General features: G+C 38.7%; 2 protein-coding genes across 2 annotated transcripts in view; one reads left to right on the forward strand and one right to left on the reverse strand.

Moving 5' to 3' along the window:
- Nucleotides 1-13,782, reverse strand: part of LOC146405189 (olfactory receptor 1165-like) — a 458,625-nt gene that overhangs the window by 325,304 nt on the left and 119,539 nt on the right. The window lies entirely within an intron of this gene.
- LOC110259080 (olfactory receptor 4C13-like) lies at nt 7,951-8,889 on the forward strand. Its single transcript, XM_021082375.2, has one exon. The coding sequence runs from the start codon at nt 7,951-7,953 to the stop codon at nt 8,887-8,889; it is 939 nt and encodes a 312-aa protein (XP_020938034.2).

Genomic DNA, 13,782 nt, shown 5'->3' on the forward strand with positions numbered 1-13,782 from the left:
TACAGATGCCTGTCACGTTTTGCAAAATATATGTTTGGCTATTATTCCCTTGATATGGGCTGTAATTGCTGCTGTGCTGACCAGAACCTGAGCTAGATGTTCAAAGGGCCTCTTCTTTGCTTTGCGCTTTTTGAAGCCTTGTTGCAGGCAGGGTCTGATCTCCGGCTGTGGGAATAGACACCCCAGGTCCATTTCTAAACTTCATTGTGAGGTAGGTGGAGCAGTAGGGCTCCTGCTGGGAGAGGAGCCACTGACTCTTCCTCTGGAGAAGCTATTCACAAGAAGTGCTCTCTGTGGTGTCACCTGTCACTCGCTGTACAGGCTCACAAAGTACACAGTTTTTGGCAATGTGCTCTCTCCAACTTAAATCAGGAGAATTTGGGAAGCTGGCCTGGTTGGCCCTTAGGTGCTCTGCTCACAAAGCCACTAGAGAAGCTCCACTGGAACAGAACTGTTGAGGTCAGGTACTAGGACCACTGTTACTGAGCACTTGGACCCACAGTGGGAGCTACTGAGTCAGCCCAGACCCTAACCCCCTACTGTGTGAGCATACCCACAGAGCCTACAGCCACTATTCACAAACTTGCCCCAGCCAAGGGAACACCAGTACTCTGCTCCAGTGTCCCACAGACAAGGAGTACACAAACCATCTGTACATCTGAAGATTACATGGTTACTGGGACATTCAGATTTCAGCCCTGCTTCTGAAGTCACATGGCCTCTGGGGAATCAGCTTGGATTTCAGACCCACCTTTATGTATGGGCAACTTACCAGTGCTTGTGGGCTTCCATATCTCATTGAGCTGGAGCCATGCCCACTCTAAGATAACTGAGACTGAGGCCACTATGGTGGATCCTGCCCCACCCTTCTAGTATGCAAGTTAACAATGGCAGACTCGGGCTCCTTCTTGTACACACTCCTGCTTATGGCTGGGGTCACACTCTAGCAACTTCAGGCCTACGTTCCATGGCCAAACTCCATCCTCTCCATGGGTCGGTCCTCCAAAGCCTAAGTTTCAGCTCCCAGTGCCACCTGCACCAGCAGATGCATTTCTCAGGTTGGGGAATGCATGCAGGTGGACAAGACCCTCTGTAATGGTCTCTCTCTATTCTGCTTGGTGCAATCAAGGTGCTGCACTCTTTTCTAAGCCTCTGAAGCTACCTTTCTGCCCCAGCTTATCTTCCTGTGGTGAAGTGGTGAAGGGCTTCCCAGGGGAGGGAAGCTTTCATCTTTTACAGCACCTTCCATGAAGTCCAGACTCCATCTGATCCCCCCCTTTTTTTCCCTTTTGCCCTACTCAGTAACACGGTGATCTTTTTTGCAATTTTGGCTTTATGAGCTCTTCTGCCAGTGTTCAGTAGGTATTCTATGAAAATTCTTCCACGTGTAGACATATTTTTTATTTATCTGAGAGGATGTCAATTCCACACCCTGCTATCCTCCCTTCCCAATCTGGCCCCCGACGCGATAGCCTTCTTGATTCAGGGCAGAAATTTGTCAGCAGAAACCTCCACAGGAACAAAAATCTGAACCATAATTCAGGAATTGCTGCAGGCTCAATGTGTACGCCTCTGAGAGTTAACTCTACGGACTCAGTCATAAGAAGGCACCCACAATATTTTGAGATTCACCTCCAGGAGATCAACCATGACTCCAGTGTAAGTGTCAGAGAAAAATCCCCTCATGCTTCAAGACAAATACATCATACCAAAAGTGAATCAAGAAGAAATATATAATTTGTACAGACTGATCACTAAAATGGAATCTGTAAAAATAAAGCCAAAAACCAAAAACAAACTCCCCAGCAAACAAAAGTCTAGGACCAGATGGCTTCACTGAGGAATTCCACCAAACATAAATAGAAGAACTTTCTCAAACCCTTCCAAAACATTGATGTGGAACACTCCCTAAGTAGGTTATGAAGTCACCATCACCTGATACCAAAACCAGACAAAAACAATACCAAAAAGAAAATTAAAGGCCAATAACATTGATAAAGATACATGCAAAAAATCCTCAACAAAGCACTAGCAAAATGAACCCAATAATACATAAAAAAGATCATAAACATGATCAATTTGGATTCATCCTAAGATCACAAGGATGGATTAATATGTGCATCAATTAGTGTAATTCACATTAACTAAAGAAAAGCAGAAAGCCACATGATCTTCTCAATAGATGCAAAAAAAGCATTTGATACACTTCCAAGTCCATTCAGGATAAAAACTCTTACCTAAGTGGGTATACAGGGAACATACCTTTTTTTTTTTTTTTTTTCCCACTGTACAGCAAGGGGGTCAGGTTATCCTTAGATGTATACATTGCAGTTACAGTTTTTTCCCCCACCCTTTCTTCTGTTGTGACATGAGTATCTAGACATAGTTCTCAATGCAAGGGAACATATCTTAACATAATAAAAGCTGCCCATGACAAAACAACAGCCCCAGCGTAACCCTCAGTGGTGAAAAGCTTAAAGCTCTCCTGCTAAAATCTGGACAAGACAAGGATGTCCCCAACTCTCACCACTTCTTTCAATGTAGTATTGGAAGTCTAAGCCAGTTATGGGGCCAAAAAACAAAAAATGAAAAAGAGGCAGAGAGAGAAATAACAGGTATCCAAATTGGAAGAGAAGAGGCAAAACTGTCATTGCATGCAGACGACATGATACTATATCCAGAAAACCCTATAAGACTTCACATAAAAATTACTGAACTGATAAATGATTCAGTAAGGTAGAAAGATACAAGATTAATATATAGAAATTGGTGGTCGGAGTTCTGATCGTGGCTCAGTGGTTAATGAATCTGACTAGGAACAATGAGGTTGCAGGTTCGATCCCTGGCCGTACTCAGTGTGTGAAGGATCCAGCATTGCTGTGAGCTATGGTGTAGGTTGCAGACGCAGCTCAGATCTGATGTTGTTATGGCTCTGGTGAAGGCCGGTGGCTACAACTCTGATTAGACCCCTCCCCTGGGAACCGCCATATGCTGCGGGTACGACCCTAGAAAAGGCACAAAAGACAAAAAAACAAAAAAAGAAGTTGGTTGTATTTCTTTACACTAACAATGAAATATCAGAAAGGAAATGTAAACAAACAGTCCCTTTTAAAATGGCATCCAAAAAATTAAAACACTTAGGAAGAAACCTGGTCAATGAGCTGAAAGACATATGCTTAGAAGCATAAAACAATGAAAATGGAAATTGAAGGTGATTCAAAATAATGGAAAGATATCTCATGCTATTGAACTGTAAGAGCTCACAGTTAAAATTGCCCTACTACCCAAAGCAATCTACAGATTTTATGCAATCCCCATCAAATTACTCATGACAATTTTCACAGAACTACAACAAATAATCCTAAAATGTATATGGAACCATAAAAGACCCAGAATTGCCAGAAGAATCCTGAGGCAAAACAACAGAGTTGGAGGCATAACCCTCCCAGACTTCATACAATAAATAAACCCACACAGCTATAGTCAGTTAATCCTTAACAAAGGAGGCAAGAATGAGACATGGAGAAAAGATGGTCTCTTCAGCACGTGGTGCTGGGAAAATTGGACAGGTGCATGTAAATCAGTCAAATTAAAACATACCCTCACACCATACACAAACATAAATTCAAAATGGCTTAAAGATTTAAACCCAACACCATAAAATTCCTAGAAGAGAACATAAGCAAAACCCTCTCTGGCATATATCATACCAATATTTTCCTAAGTCAGCCTCTCAGGCAATAAAAATAAAATAAAAAATAAGTGGAACATAATCAAACTTACATGATTTTGTATAGCAAAGAAAACCATAAACAACATGAAAAGAGAACTTGCCAAATTGGGAGAAGATATTTGCAAATGATGCCATCTATAACTCCCCAATGTCCTCCTTCACTGTCAGTGGGAATGCAAACTGGTGCATCCAATATGGAAAAGAGCATGGTGTTTCCTTAAAAAACTAAAAATATACTACCATATGATCCAGCAATCCTACTTTTCAGACATATACCTGGACAAAAATATATAATTCAAAAAGATACAATGCACCCTTATGGCCACAGGAACACTATTCACAACAGCCAAGACACAGGAACACCTTAAATGTCCATCAACACATGAATGGATAAATAAGATGTGTGTGTACAAACACACACACATGCAGTAGAATACTACTCAGCCATAAAACGAATAAAATAATGTCATTTGTCACAACATGGGTGGATCTTGAGATATCATGCTAAGTGATATAAATCAGAGAAAAACAAAAAATCATATGGTATCACTTCTAAATGAAATCTAAAATAGGACCATGAACTTATCTACAAAACAGAAACAGACTCACAGACATAAAGAACAGACTTAGGATTGTTAACATGGCAAGATGGGGGTGGGTTGGAGGATAGAAGATCAGGGGTATGTGGTTAGCAGATTCAATTATAAATACAATTGTTACCATCACAAGTTCCTCTGTCCCTGTCTCACCATAACAAAGCATTGGAAAGCAGACCTTTTAAGAAGTTATTAAAGTGAAAGCACATTTTCAGAGAGGGAGAGAGGACTTGCATGCAGGTTAGAAAAAAGAGCCCAACTCATTCTGTGAGAGTCTTCATATCCCACAATATGACCTGAGTGAAGACCCTGTTTGATCTTCTGATTGGTCTTGGGCAGGATCCCTTATTTGCATGGGGAACAGGTTATACAGAGGCAGGGTGAGGAATGGGAAACCATCCTTCTCCAGAAGGGAGTGAGCAGCCCAGGCTGGTCAAGGTGGGGGAAGGGGCATTACAATGACACATGGCCAGGGGCTTTTGGGGTTAGTCTCCTTGAAGGGGACTTGAAGCCTGTAACAGAATAGAAGCAAAACAAAACAAAACAAAAAACAAAAACAAGATCTTACCATATAACACAGGGAACTGTATTCAATACCAGCATCATGGAAAGCAAACAAAAACCACAATAACTTATCACACAGAATAAATGAAAGAAAAATAATACAAAGTGATAAGAATGTGGAGCAATATTTGTGTTGGACTGTGAACTCCCTTCTTGCATTGAGATATCTCTCCACATGTGTAAGGCTGCCTAATGTTCCATACTGACCATCACAAGGGTCCCAGAGATAAACTATCTGGATCTCATTTGAGTGTCTATTTCCACAGTTCTCAAATAAATGTGAACACTTTTTTGGATCTGGATTCCAGGACTTTTAGATGGTTGCCATTCACTTTATGCCCTCACTCTCCTAACTCTTAAGAAATCAGTAACAGGTTTCTAGAAGAAAACTTTACACACTTCTAAGAACACAATTTTCTCTCTGAAATGAGTTTAACTTTATCCCTGGTCCACATGCTGGAAGTATGCCATCCTGGCTATTTACACGACATTCAGCTTTCTCAGAAACCCAGGTTCAGAGACAGAAAAGCGGACTCATATTGTGGTTGCAAGTGCAGGCAATACAATTCCCCACTCAAGAATGAGTGTGTTGCTCTGTCATGTTTGTCTCTCCCAACTATCTGCTTCTTAGACAAAGCCCTTCCATCAAAAGAGATAATTAACTCCTGGGAGAGGAAAGAGCAGCTATAAAACAAGATGCAGGAACCTTTGTGGAAAGCTCTTTCAATAGGCACGCCTTCAGGTGAAAATGTCATTTTTTCTTTACATGGACACAGCAATATCCAACAAGAGTGGAATGACCAACCTGAATGTGTTTACACCACACACTCTGCCTCCTGCCTATGGAACCAGAGCCAGCTAGAGAAGATCATTTCTCTGTAGTGTTCCAGATGAATTCACTCTAAATTTAAGTCCCAGATTTTCTGTGAAAACCATTCAAGGATTTAGGCCAAGAAGGAGAGATTTAGACTTATAATTTCTTTTCTGTTGTGATGTTGAATTATCTGAATGGTCTGTTTTTGAGTGTGCCCTATCTTTCATATTGAAAGGTACTTATCCCAAAAGGAGGACAATATGAAGGTGGAATTAATTCTGAACACCCTCAAATACCACTAATATCATCAAAGAACACAAGGCAAGTTTTTCAAAAGAGCTGATGCTTATTAAAATTTGTTACTTTTTATATCTAGGAATCATTATATCTCAACACTTTTGAAACATAGTAATACATCATTTCATCTTCCCCCATTCTTCAAAAGATACTTGGTAAATGCCATTAACCTAATTTGACAGATAAAATTTGAGGTTCATAGAGATTAAAAAATTTGTAGGATCCAGCTCTCTAATACCATATATCCTTCTTTTGCCAGGAGATACTTATTTGAATAAGTAAGACTAATCATGAGAATAAGAACAGAATTTAATACACTTCACACACAAAAAAGATATATACAGACTAAAAGATATAAATCATCACCCATTTATTCCAATCAGGAACATGGGGAATTCTTCCCCAGATCAAATGCTATGTCTCTATGATGTCTTTAAAGGGAAAACTGGAGATGTTTCTTCCTCAGGTTATTGGACGGTTAAATATTTCTGTGTCTTTGCTCAAAATGTCAAGTCTTCCAAGTTTTAGGGGCACAGTAAAAAAAAAAAAAAAAAAAAAAAAAAAGCTGTCAAGGTCCTTGGTGTGTCCACAGCAGGGTAGTGAATATGTTCATAGATGTTTCCTCAGTCAACACTCATAAGAGTGCATGAGATGCATATTATCACTCTCATTTGATATTGAGGAAACAGGGGTGTAAGGGGCCAAGAAATGTACCCCAGATCAGGAAGCTGAAAGTGCAGAAAGGCAAGTTCTAAACTGATCTTTTGGAGTCTCAAACCAATATTCTCAACAACTGGGATTGTCATTTCAACATTCTGCTAAAGAGTCTGTGGGCTTTTCATGCTTTTCAGGGAGACTGGGGAGGAAGTAAATTGGGATGAAGTCAGGACAAAGATAAAATGGACTTTAAAGAAAGTAGTACTGTACAGTTATAAACATGTCTATCAATGAAATTGCTTCACATACACTTGCAAGAAGTATTAGAGCAATCAAATTATTATGGTCATGTCAAAAGTAGCTTATGAATGAAACATTGTATGTTTACCTAATATTAAATGACATTTTAAGAATAAGGAGACAGAAAGGGTAAGATGTATAATCTGAACTGATCTTAAATCTGCCCTTTATTAGCTGCTTGATTTGGGGTAGGATTCTTAACTTCTCTATGCTTCTACCCCCTAATGTTCAAATAAGGATTAAAATGGTAGTAGCAATCCTCTTACAGGTTTGTAACAAGGATTAAATAATCAAATGTCCTAAAAACACTTAGAGTACAGTAAATGTTCATTTTTTTAAATTTTATTGAAGAACTGGTTGAAATTGCTTTAGTTGATATCTCATTAGTATTACTATTAACATTAGTTTAAGAGATTCCATGTAATGGAGAAAACAATACCCCACAGAGGATGCTATCATGCCATGTCCATGGAAATCAATCACTAAAAATATATTCATTAGCTATTATAAAGTTATTGGATTTTGGCAACCCAATTTATTGATTCTATTTCAGTAACAACTGTATTTTTCCATAACTTTCCCATTACCAATGCCATGGTATACTTAATATCAACTATTATAAACAGCCTGATAATGAAATTCCATTCTCTGGCTCCCATTCCATTCCTGAATCTCAGCCCACTTCATCCAAGTCAGACAAATATATTTACTAGAGTTGCACACAAGATTCTCCCTTTTATAAAATGCATCTTCGTACTCACACTCATCTCATATTCTTAAACTCGCATTTTAACATGCTTGTGCACTCATATTTGAGTAATCTTCAGCAGATCGGAACTTTTATTTTCCTATCTAAATAAATCTTATAAGAATTTAGAATCCAGTAGAATCTAGGCATTTGTTATTTATTAGATAGAGAGACTTACTAAACTCAAGGCGAAGCTAAAAAGGGGACTTTTTTTTTTTCAGGTAATGTGGTTAACAACAACATGAGATACATGGAGAATAGGAATAATGTGACAGAATTTGTTCTACTGGGACTCACACAGAATCCAAAGATGCAGAAAGTCATATTCGTTGTGTTTTTCATCATCTACATCATCTCGATGGGAGGAAATGTGCTCACCGTGGTCACCATCACTACCAGCCCATTGCTGAAGTCCCCCATGTACTTTTTCCTGGCCCATCTCTCTTTTATTGATGCTTGCTATTCCTGTGTCACTACGCCTAAACTCATTGTCGATTCACTCCATGAAAAGAAAACCAGCCCTTTCAATGAATGCATGACCCAGATCTTTGGGGAACATTTATTTGCAGGTGCTGATATCATTGTGCTTACTTCGATGGCCTATGACCGCTATGTGGCCATCTGCAAGCCCTTGCATTATACAACTATCATGAATTGGCAGCTGTGTTGGCTGTTTGTGGGAGTGTCATGGGTGGGAGGCTTTCTTCATGCAATCATACAGATCCTCTTCATCTTCAGACTACCCTTCTGTGGTCCTAATGTCATCGATCAGTTTATGTGTGATCTGAACCCTTTGCTGGATCTTGCCTGCACTGATACCCACACTCTAGGGCTCTTCGTTGCTGCCAACAGTGGTTTCATCTGCCTGTTAATCTTCCTCCTCTTGATTGGCTCCTATACAGTCATTCTGCACTCTCTACGGACCCAGAGCTTGGAGGCAAGGCAAAAAGCCCTCTCTACCTGTGTCTCTCACATCACAGTGATCGTCTTATTCTTTGTTCCCAGCATATTTGTGTACATGAGACCATCAGCTAATTTACCTGTTGATAAAGCAGTTGCTGTGTTCTACTCTATGATAGCTCCCATGTTAAATCCCTTAATCTATACCCTGAGAAACTCTGAGATGAAAAATGCCATTAGGAAATTTTGTAGTAGGAAAGTGATTTCAAGTGATCAATAAAATATACATTGAGCCCAATATTCATGCAACTGATGAAAAGGTCAAAAGGACTCTATTGGTAATCTCAGTAAAGAATACCTATGATATAAACAACAACAACAAAATCTATAAACCATAGATTCTTCAAAAAGGGGAGAAGAAAAAGATGTAAGAAAAGAGAGAAGAACCTAGCCTGGGATGACTCAGCACATTTGAAAAGTTCTACTAAATGGGAGCTGAGTTTTACTAGATTCATCATTGTGTATGGATTCATAAACTTTTGTCCCAATAAGAGAAATAAAAAATGAACTGATGGACATTTGGGGTGTTTCCATGTCTTGGCTTTTGTCAATAGTACTTTAGCAATGAGATCCTGCTGCGTAGCACTCAGAACTATGGCTAGTTACTTCTGACAGAGCATGATAATGGGAGAAAAAAGAATGTATACATGTGTGTATATGGGTCACCATACTGTACAGGGAAAAAAAAAAACTGTATTGGGGAAATAACAATTAGAAAAAAATGCACTGATATGCAGTAGTAAGTACAATAACAATCCAAAGAGGTAGGGATTTTTATTATCCTCATTTTACAGGTGAGTAAACAAACAAAAAGGGGAATGATCCAAGAAAGAAAGAATGACATAGCAGTAACCAAAATTTAACTGACCTCTCAGACCATGTTCTTTTTTGTTTGTTTTGCTTCCAAACTAATTTTTATTAACAGACCCCATAGTTTCTGCCTGGAACCCAAGTTCATTTATGAAAATGACAAGCAAGGCCTATAATTCCCCAATATATTATTTTTTTTCCAACTGTGCACACCATATTCTTATCTGCTATGATATACAGCCAGGCAATGACTATAGAAAGGTAGCATAATTATACCAGTTAGCATTTACTCAGACAGAGATGGAGCTGGACGAAATATTTACCCATCTTTCTATCTGTAAGCACATACACACACATACACACACAAATATACTCATATGAATTAGTTATATGTGTATATATTTAATTAGTTATATATTAATATATATATTCAATTATCCTATGTTCATCATATATATGCTCATTAACAGGTTATATTTAAGTAGTTATACATATAAATATTACTATTTTATTACAACTATGTATTCATTATATATGATAAATTTCTAAAGGCTTTTATTAATAACTGCTTATTTTTATGTATCAGAGTTAGTGGTAATATGTTGACTGTAACACTGCAGTATGTAACTATTTTAGGAATATAAAAGCTAGGACTGCATAACCACTAGTGTATAAGTAACAAATGTTACATCATTTCCAAATTCCTTTTAGCATTAGGAAACCTCCCTATTGTTCATGTCACCAACACAGGCTCATAAACCATCAGAAAGAGTCATGATTTAAATAAAAGACTATTGAATGTCAGACATGAAATTAATGTAAATAAACACTTATGCTGCATAAATTATTTGTCTACTGGCTAAAAATAATTTCTGAAATAGCAGAGTGTCTGTGTCATGATGAATACTGAGTTATTAAATGTAAGCATAAAGGGAAATGAATACATTCAGTAAAATACAGACAAAAAATGGTAGTAGAGAGTAGGAAATTATTGTACTATATCTTTTCCACAATATGAGAAGAATTATAGCTATTTCTCTATGGGAAGTCACATTTTTTCACTCCTGTGTAAGCTATAAATAAGAAAATAACTGAAACTTAATATACCATCCTAAGAAAAAAATCTTTTATTGACATTCACCCAGCTCTTAGAAACATTTATCATCTTATGAACTTTGGTTGTTTTTGTTACTTTTTATTTTTTTGTAAAAAAGTTTGCTTTCTGATAACATTTTATTATGAAAAGCAGTTTTAAAAACATGTAGCTTTGTCTACACAAAAAGAAATTTCAGTGTTAATATATTCCATTCATTTTGTTTGTCCTTCTTTCATTCAACAACAAATATTTTTGAGCCCAAGCAATGAACCAGGCACTGGGAGGTCAGGGGTAAATAAAGAGAAATCCAAATGATGCTTTCATGGAGCTCAGATGCACTGAGGGGACCCCCTCCAAAAGAGAGCAGACAATTACAACACACTTGGACACAGAATGTCAAGCTGTCCCTTTTATGGTGAAAATAACATTGTCCATCTGTCCCCTCTCATAACCAAAAAAAATCACACCATATCCAGTGGGTCTCATTAGTTTTTGGAGGCATTAGTTTTTTTCATTTCACACTACTGCTTCAGACCATGTTTCAGGTCACTCAAAATACTGCTGGTTTTGAGTGGGGAACAGAAAAATAAAAAGCTCTACAACAGGGCAGGATGCCATGTAAACTTCGCTGCCACTTGGGACAAATGATCCAGTAGGTCTCTGTTGTTTGATGGGCCAGTGGCAGATGGAGTCTTTGGAAAGCCTCCTGGGTGAACTGCCATGCAGGCCCTTAGGATCCCGGAGCAAAATCTTGTCATCCTTTTCAAATACCTACGCTCCTTTTGAGAAATAGCTCTTGACCTACTAGTGGGCCTTAACAAGAGACTGAATGCTTAACCATGGGCCACCAAGTCACTATGCAATCTGGGCTGCCCATCATGAACTTGGTGGTATCTGACCCATCAACGCCATTACTGTGGGTGGATGCAGCAGTACCCCATCACCACATGGATGTGCAATATATGTGATGTGGTCTAAGTAGGATATGAAGTCAAGGTTACATGGATAAGTGGCAAAAAGGCCCATGGTCCCCACTCCTGCTACACTCCCTTCCCTCTCCATGCCTGTCCCTATGGAGTCATGGGGATTTAAAAATGATCAGTTGAAAGAGGAAGCAGAAACTTGGGACTTGTATACAGATAGTTCTACAATGATAAGCAGGCATATCCTGAAAGTGGAGAGCTGAGCACTACTACAGCACCACTCTGGAAAATCCCTGAAGGTCAAGAGTGATGGAAATGCTCCCAAAGGGTACGACAATCAGTGCACCTGGTTGTTCACTTTGTTGAGGCTGAGAAATGTCTAGATCTGAAATATATGCTGACTCGTGTGTTGGGACCAATGATTTGGTTGGATTGTTAAGGATGTGACGGAAGGTGCCTGAAAGATTGGGCAAAACCAGTTTGGTCTAGAATCAAAAACTCTTAAGTCCAGTCATTTACAACCCATACCCACTTGGATGAGGCACAGGAGGCAAGAATCTCAGCAATCTGGACAGGTCCGGAGTTAGGAGAGTAGAGCATTCCAGATGCCTACTTGCAATGGCCCTAAAGACTTGGAAGTGCAACAGTTCATCCAAGCTACATTTAGTATAACTAGGTTATGTGGAAGAATTCAAGGGAGACCTGAGAAAAGGCAGACTTGCATGGACTATAAGAAGCAGCCTGAAAAAGAACTAAGGGCAAGTAACTAAAGAACCTTTATGAACGTCTGAATACACCAATAAAGCTTTTGCAGTTCAAGAAAAGAAATAACTTCAAGTAAGACATATGGTGTCCTACCCATCCTTAAGATTTACGAGTAACTGTGGAAATGTTAAATCATTATACATATTACCTCACAGCTTGATCATGGAAAGTATAATTTGAGGGGTTCAGAACCACATAAAATTATTGAAAGCAAAACATTGAAGGTAGTTAAAGAATTTGGGGAGCTTAAAATGCTAACAGTACTTAGGAATTCAGTTGGAAAGAACTGGTGCATGTGAATGAAGGGACCACTGGCAGACCTTGAGGATATTTTGTGAATAGAGACAGGACACTAGGCACAGCAGACAGGGGCTGTGAGGGTTCTTCTTTCCTTCCAAGAAAACTGCAAAGTCAGGGCACACACTTGTTCCCAAGGAACGAGTTCCAGGCAAACCCGTAGTTACCTTCAGAGAGAAAAAGGACCAACATCTGCAACTCTCCTTCATCAACAGATATTCTTTACACTGAAAACTATAAAACTTTTAAGGAAATTAAAGAAGACCTATAAATAGGGAAAAGTATGAGGCTTTACAAGATCGTGGACACCCTGGCAAATGGCTGGCCAATGCCCCTCTGCCATTTATCTAAGAAAGGAATTGCTGGGTCATGTGACAATTCTATACCACTTGGCAAAATTAATCAGTAGGTCCATGGTGTTTGACGTTTTCGTAGCGGAAGGTGATAGAAAGATAGCATGACAGTCATCATTTATAAAGACACAGAGTGTGCTAAAATCTATCAGATATATAGTATATTAGAATATATAAAATATTATAGTTGACAATTTCCATGATATATGAATAAATTCTGATGATATACATTAATGAACATGACCATTTTTATATATCACAGCTGATGGTTTTGCATCAACTGTAACACTGATATATAATTACTTCGGGAATATAAAACAATGGGCCATTTAATATCTAAGCATAAAGTAATGAATGTTTACTGTATTTCCAAATTTCCTTTTTGCATTCAGAATCATTTTGCATCATTCATGTAAGCATTTTATGCTGATAACCAATCCAAAAGAGGGAGCATTCAAATAAAATAGTATTCAATTTAGACACAAATTTCAATTGATTAAATAAATACATGGTAATACTCCATAAAGTACTAGCCTGATCCATAACAATAGTTTCTTCAAGTAGCACCATTTCTGGTTCATAATAAAAACCCAATGAATACATTTCAATATAAAGGACCAATAAGGAGTTCCCATCGTGGCTCAGTGGTTAACGAATCTGACTAGGAACCATGAGATTGCGGGTTCAATCCCTGCCCTTGCTCAGTGGGTTAAGGATCTGGCATTGCCATGAGCTGTGGTGTAAGTCACAGGCATGGCTCAGATCCCGCATTGCTATGGCTCTGGCGTAGGCCGGTGGCTATAACTCCAATTCAACCCTTAGCCTGGGAACCTCCATGTGCCGTGGGAGCAGCCGAATAAAATGGCATA

The sequence above is a fragment of the Sus scrofa genome, chromosome 2 (genome assembly GCF_054392235.1).
Source record: "Sus scrofa isolate SSC_HxYL_T2T_F1_AM1 chromosome 2, Sscrofa_HxYL_maternal_Yorkshire_Landrace_v2.0, whole genome shotgun sequence".
In the NCBI taxonomy this organism is placed as follows: Eukaryota; Metazoa; Chordata; class Mammalia; order Artiodactyla; family Suidae; genus Sus; species Sus scrofa.

Excerpts from the sequence above, each read along its gene's own strand:
- LOC110259080 (XM_021082375.2), top strand. The coding sequence starts at position 7,951 with ATGAGATACATGGAGAATAGGAATAATGTGACAGAATTTGTTCTACTG.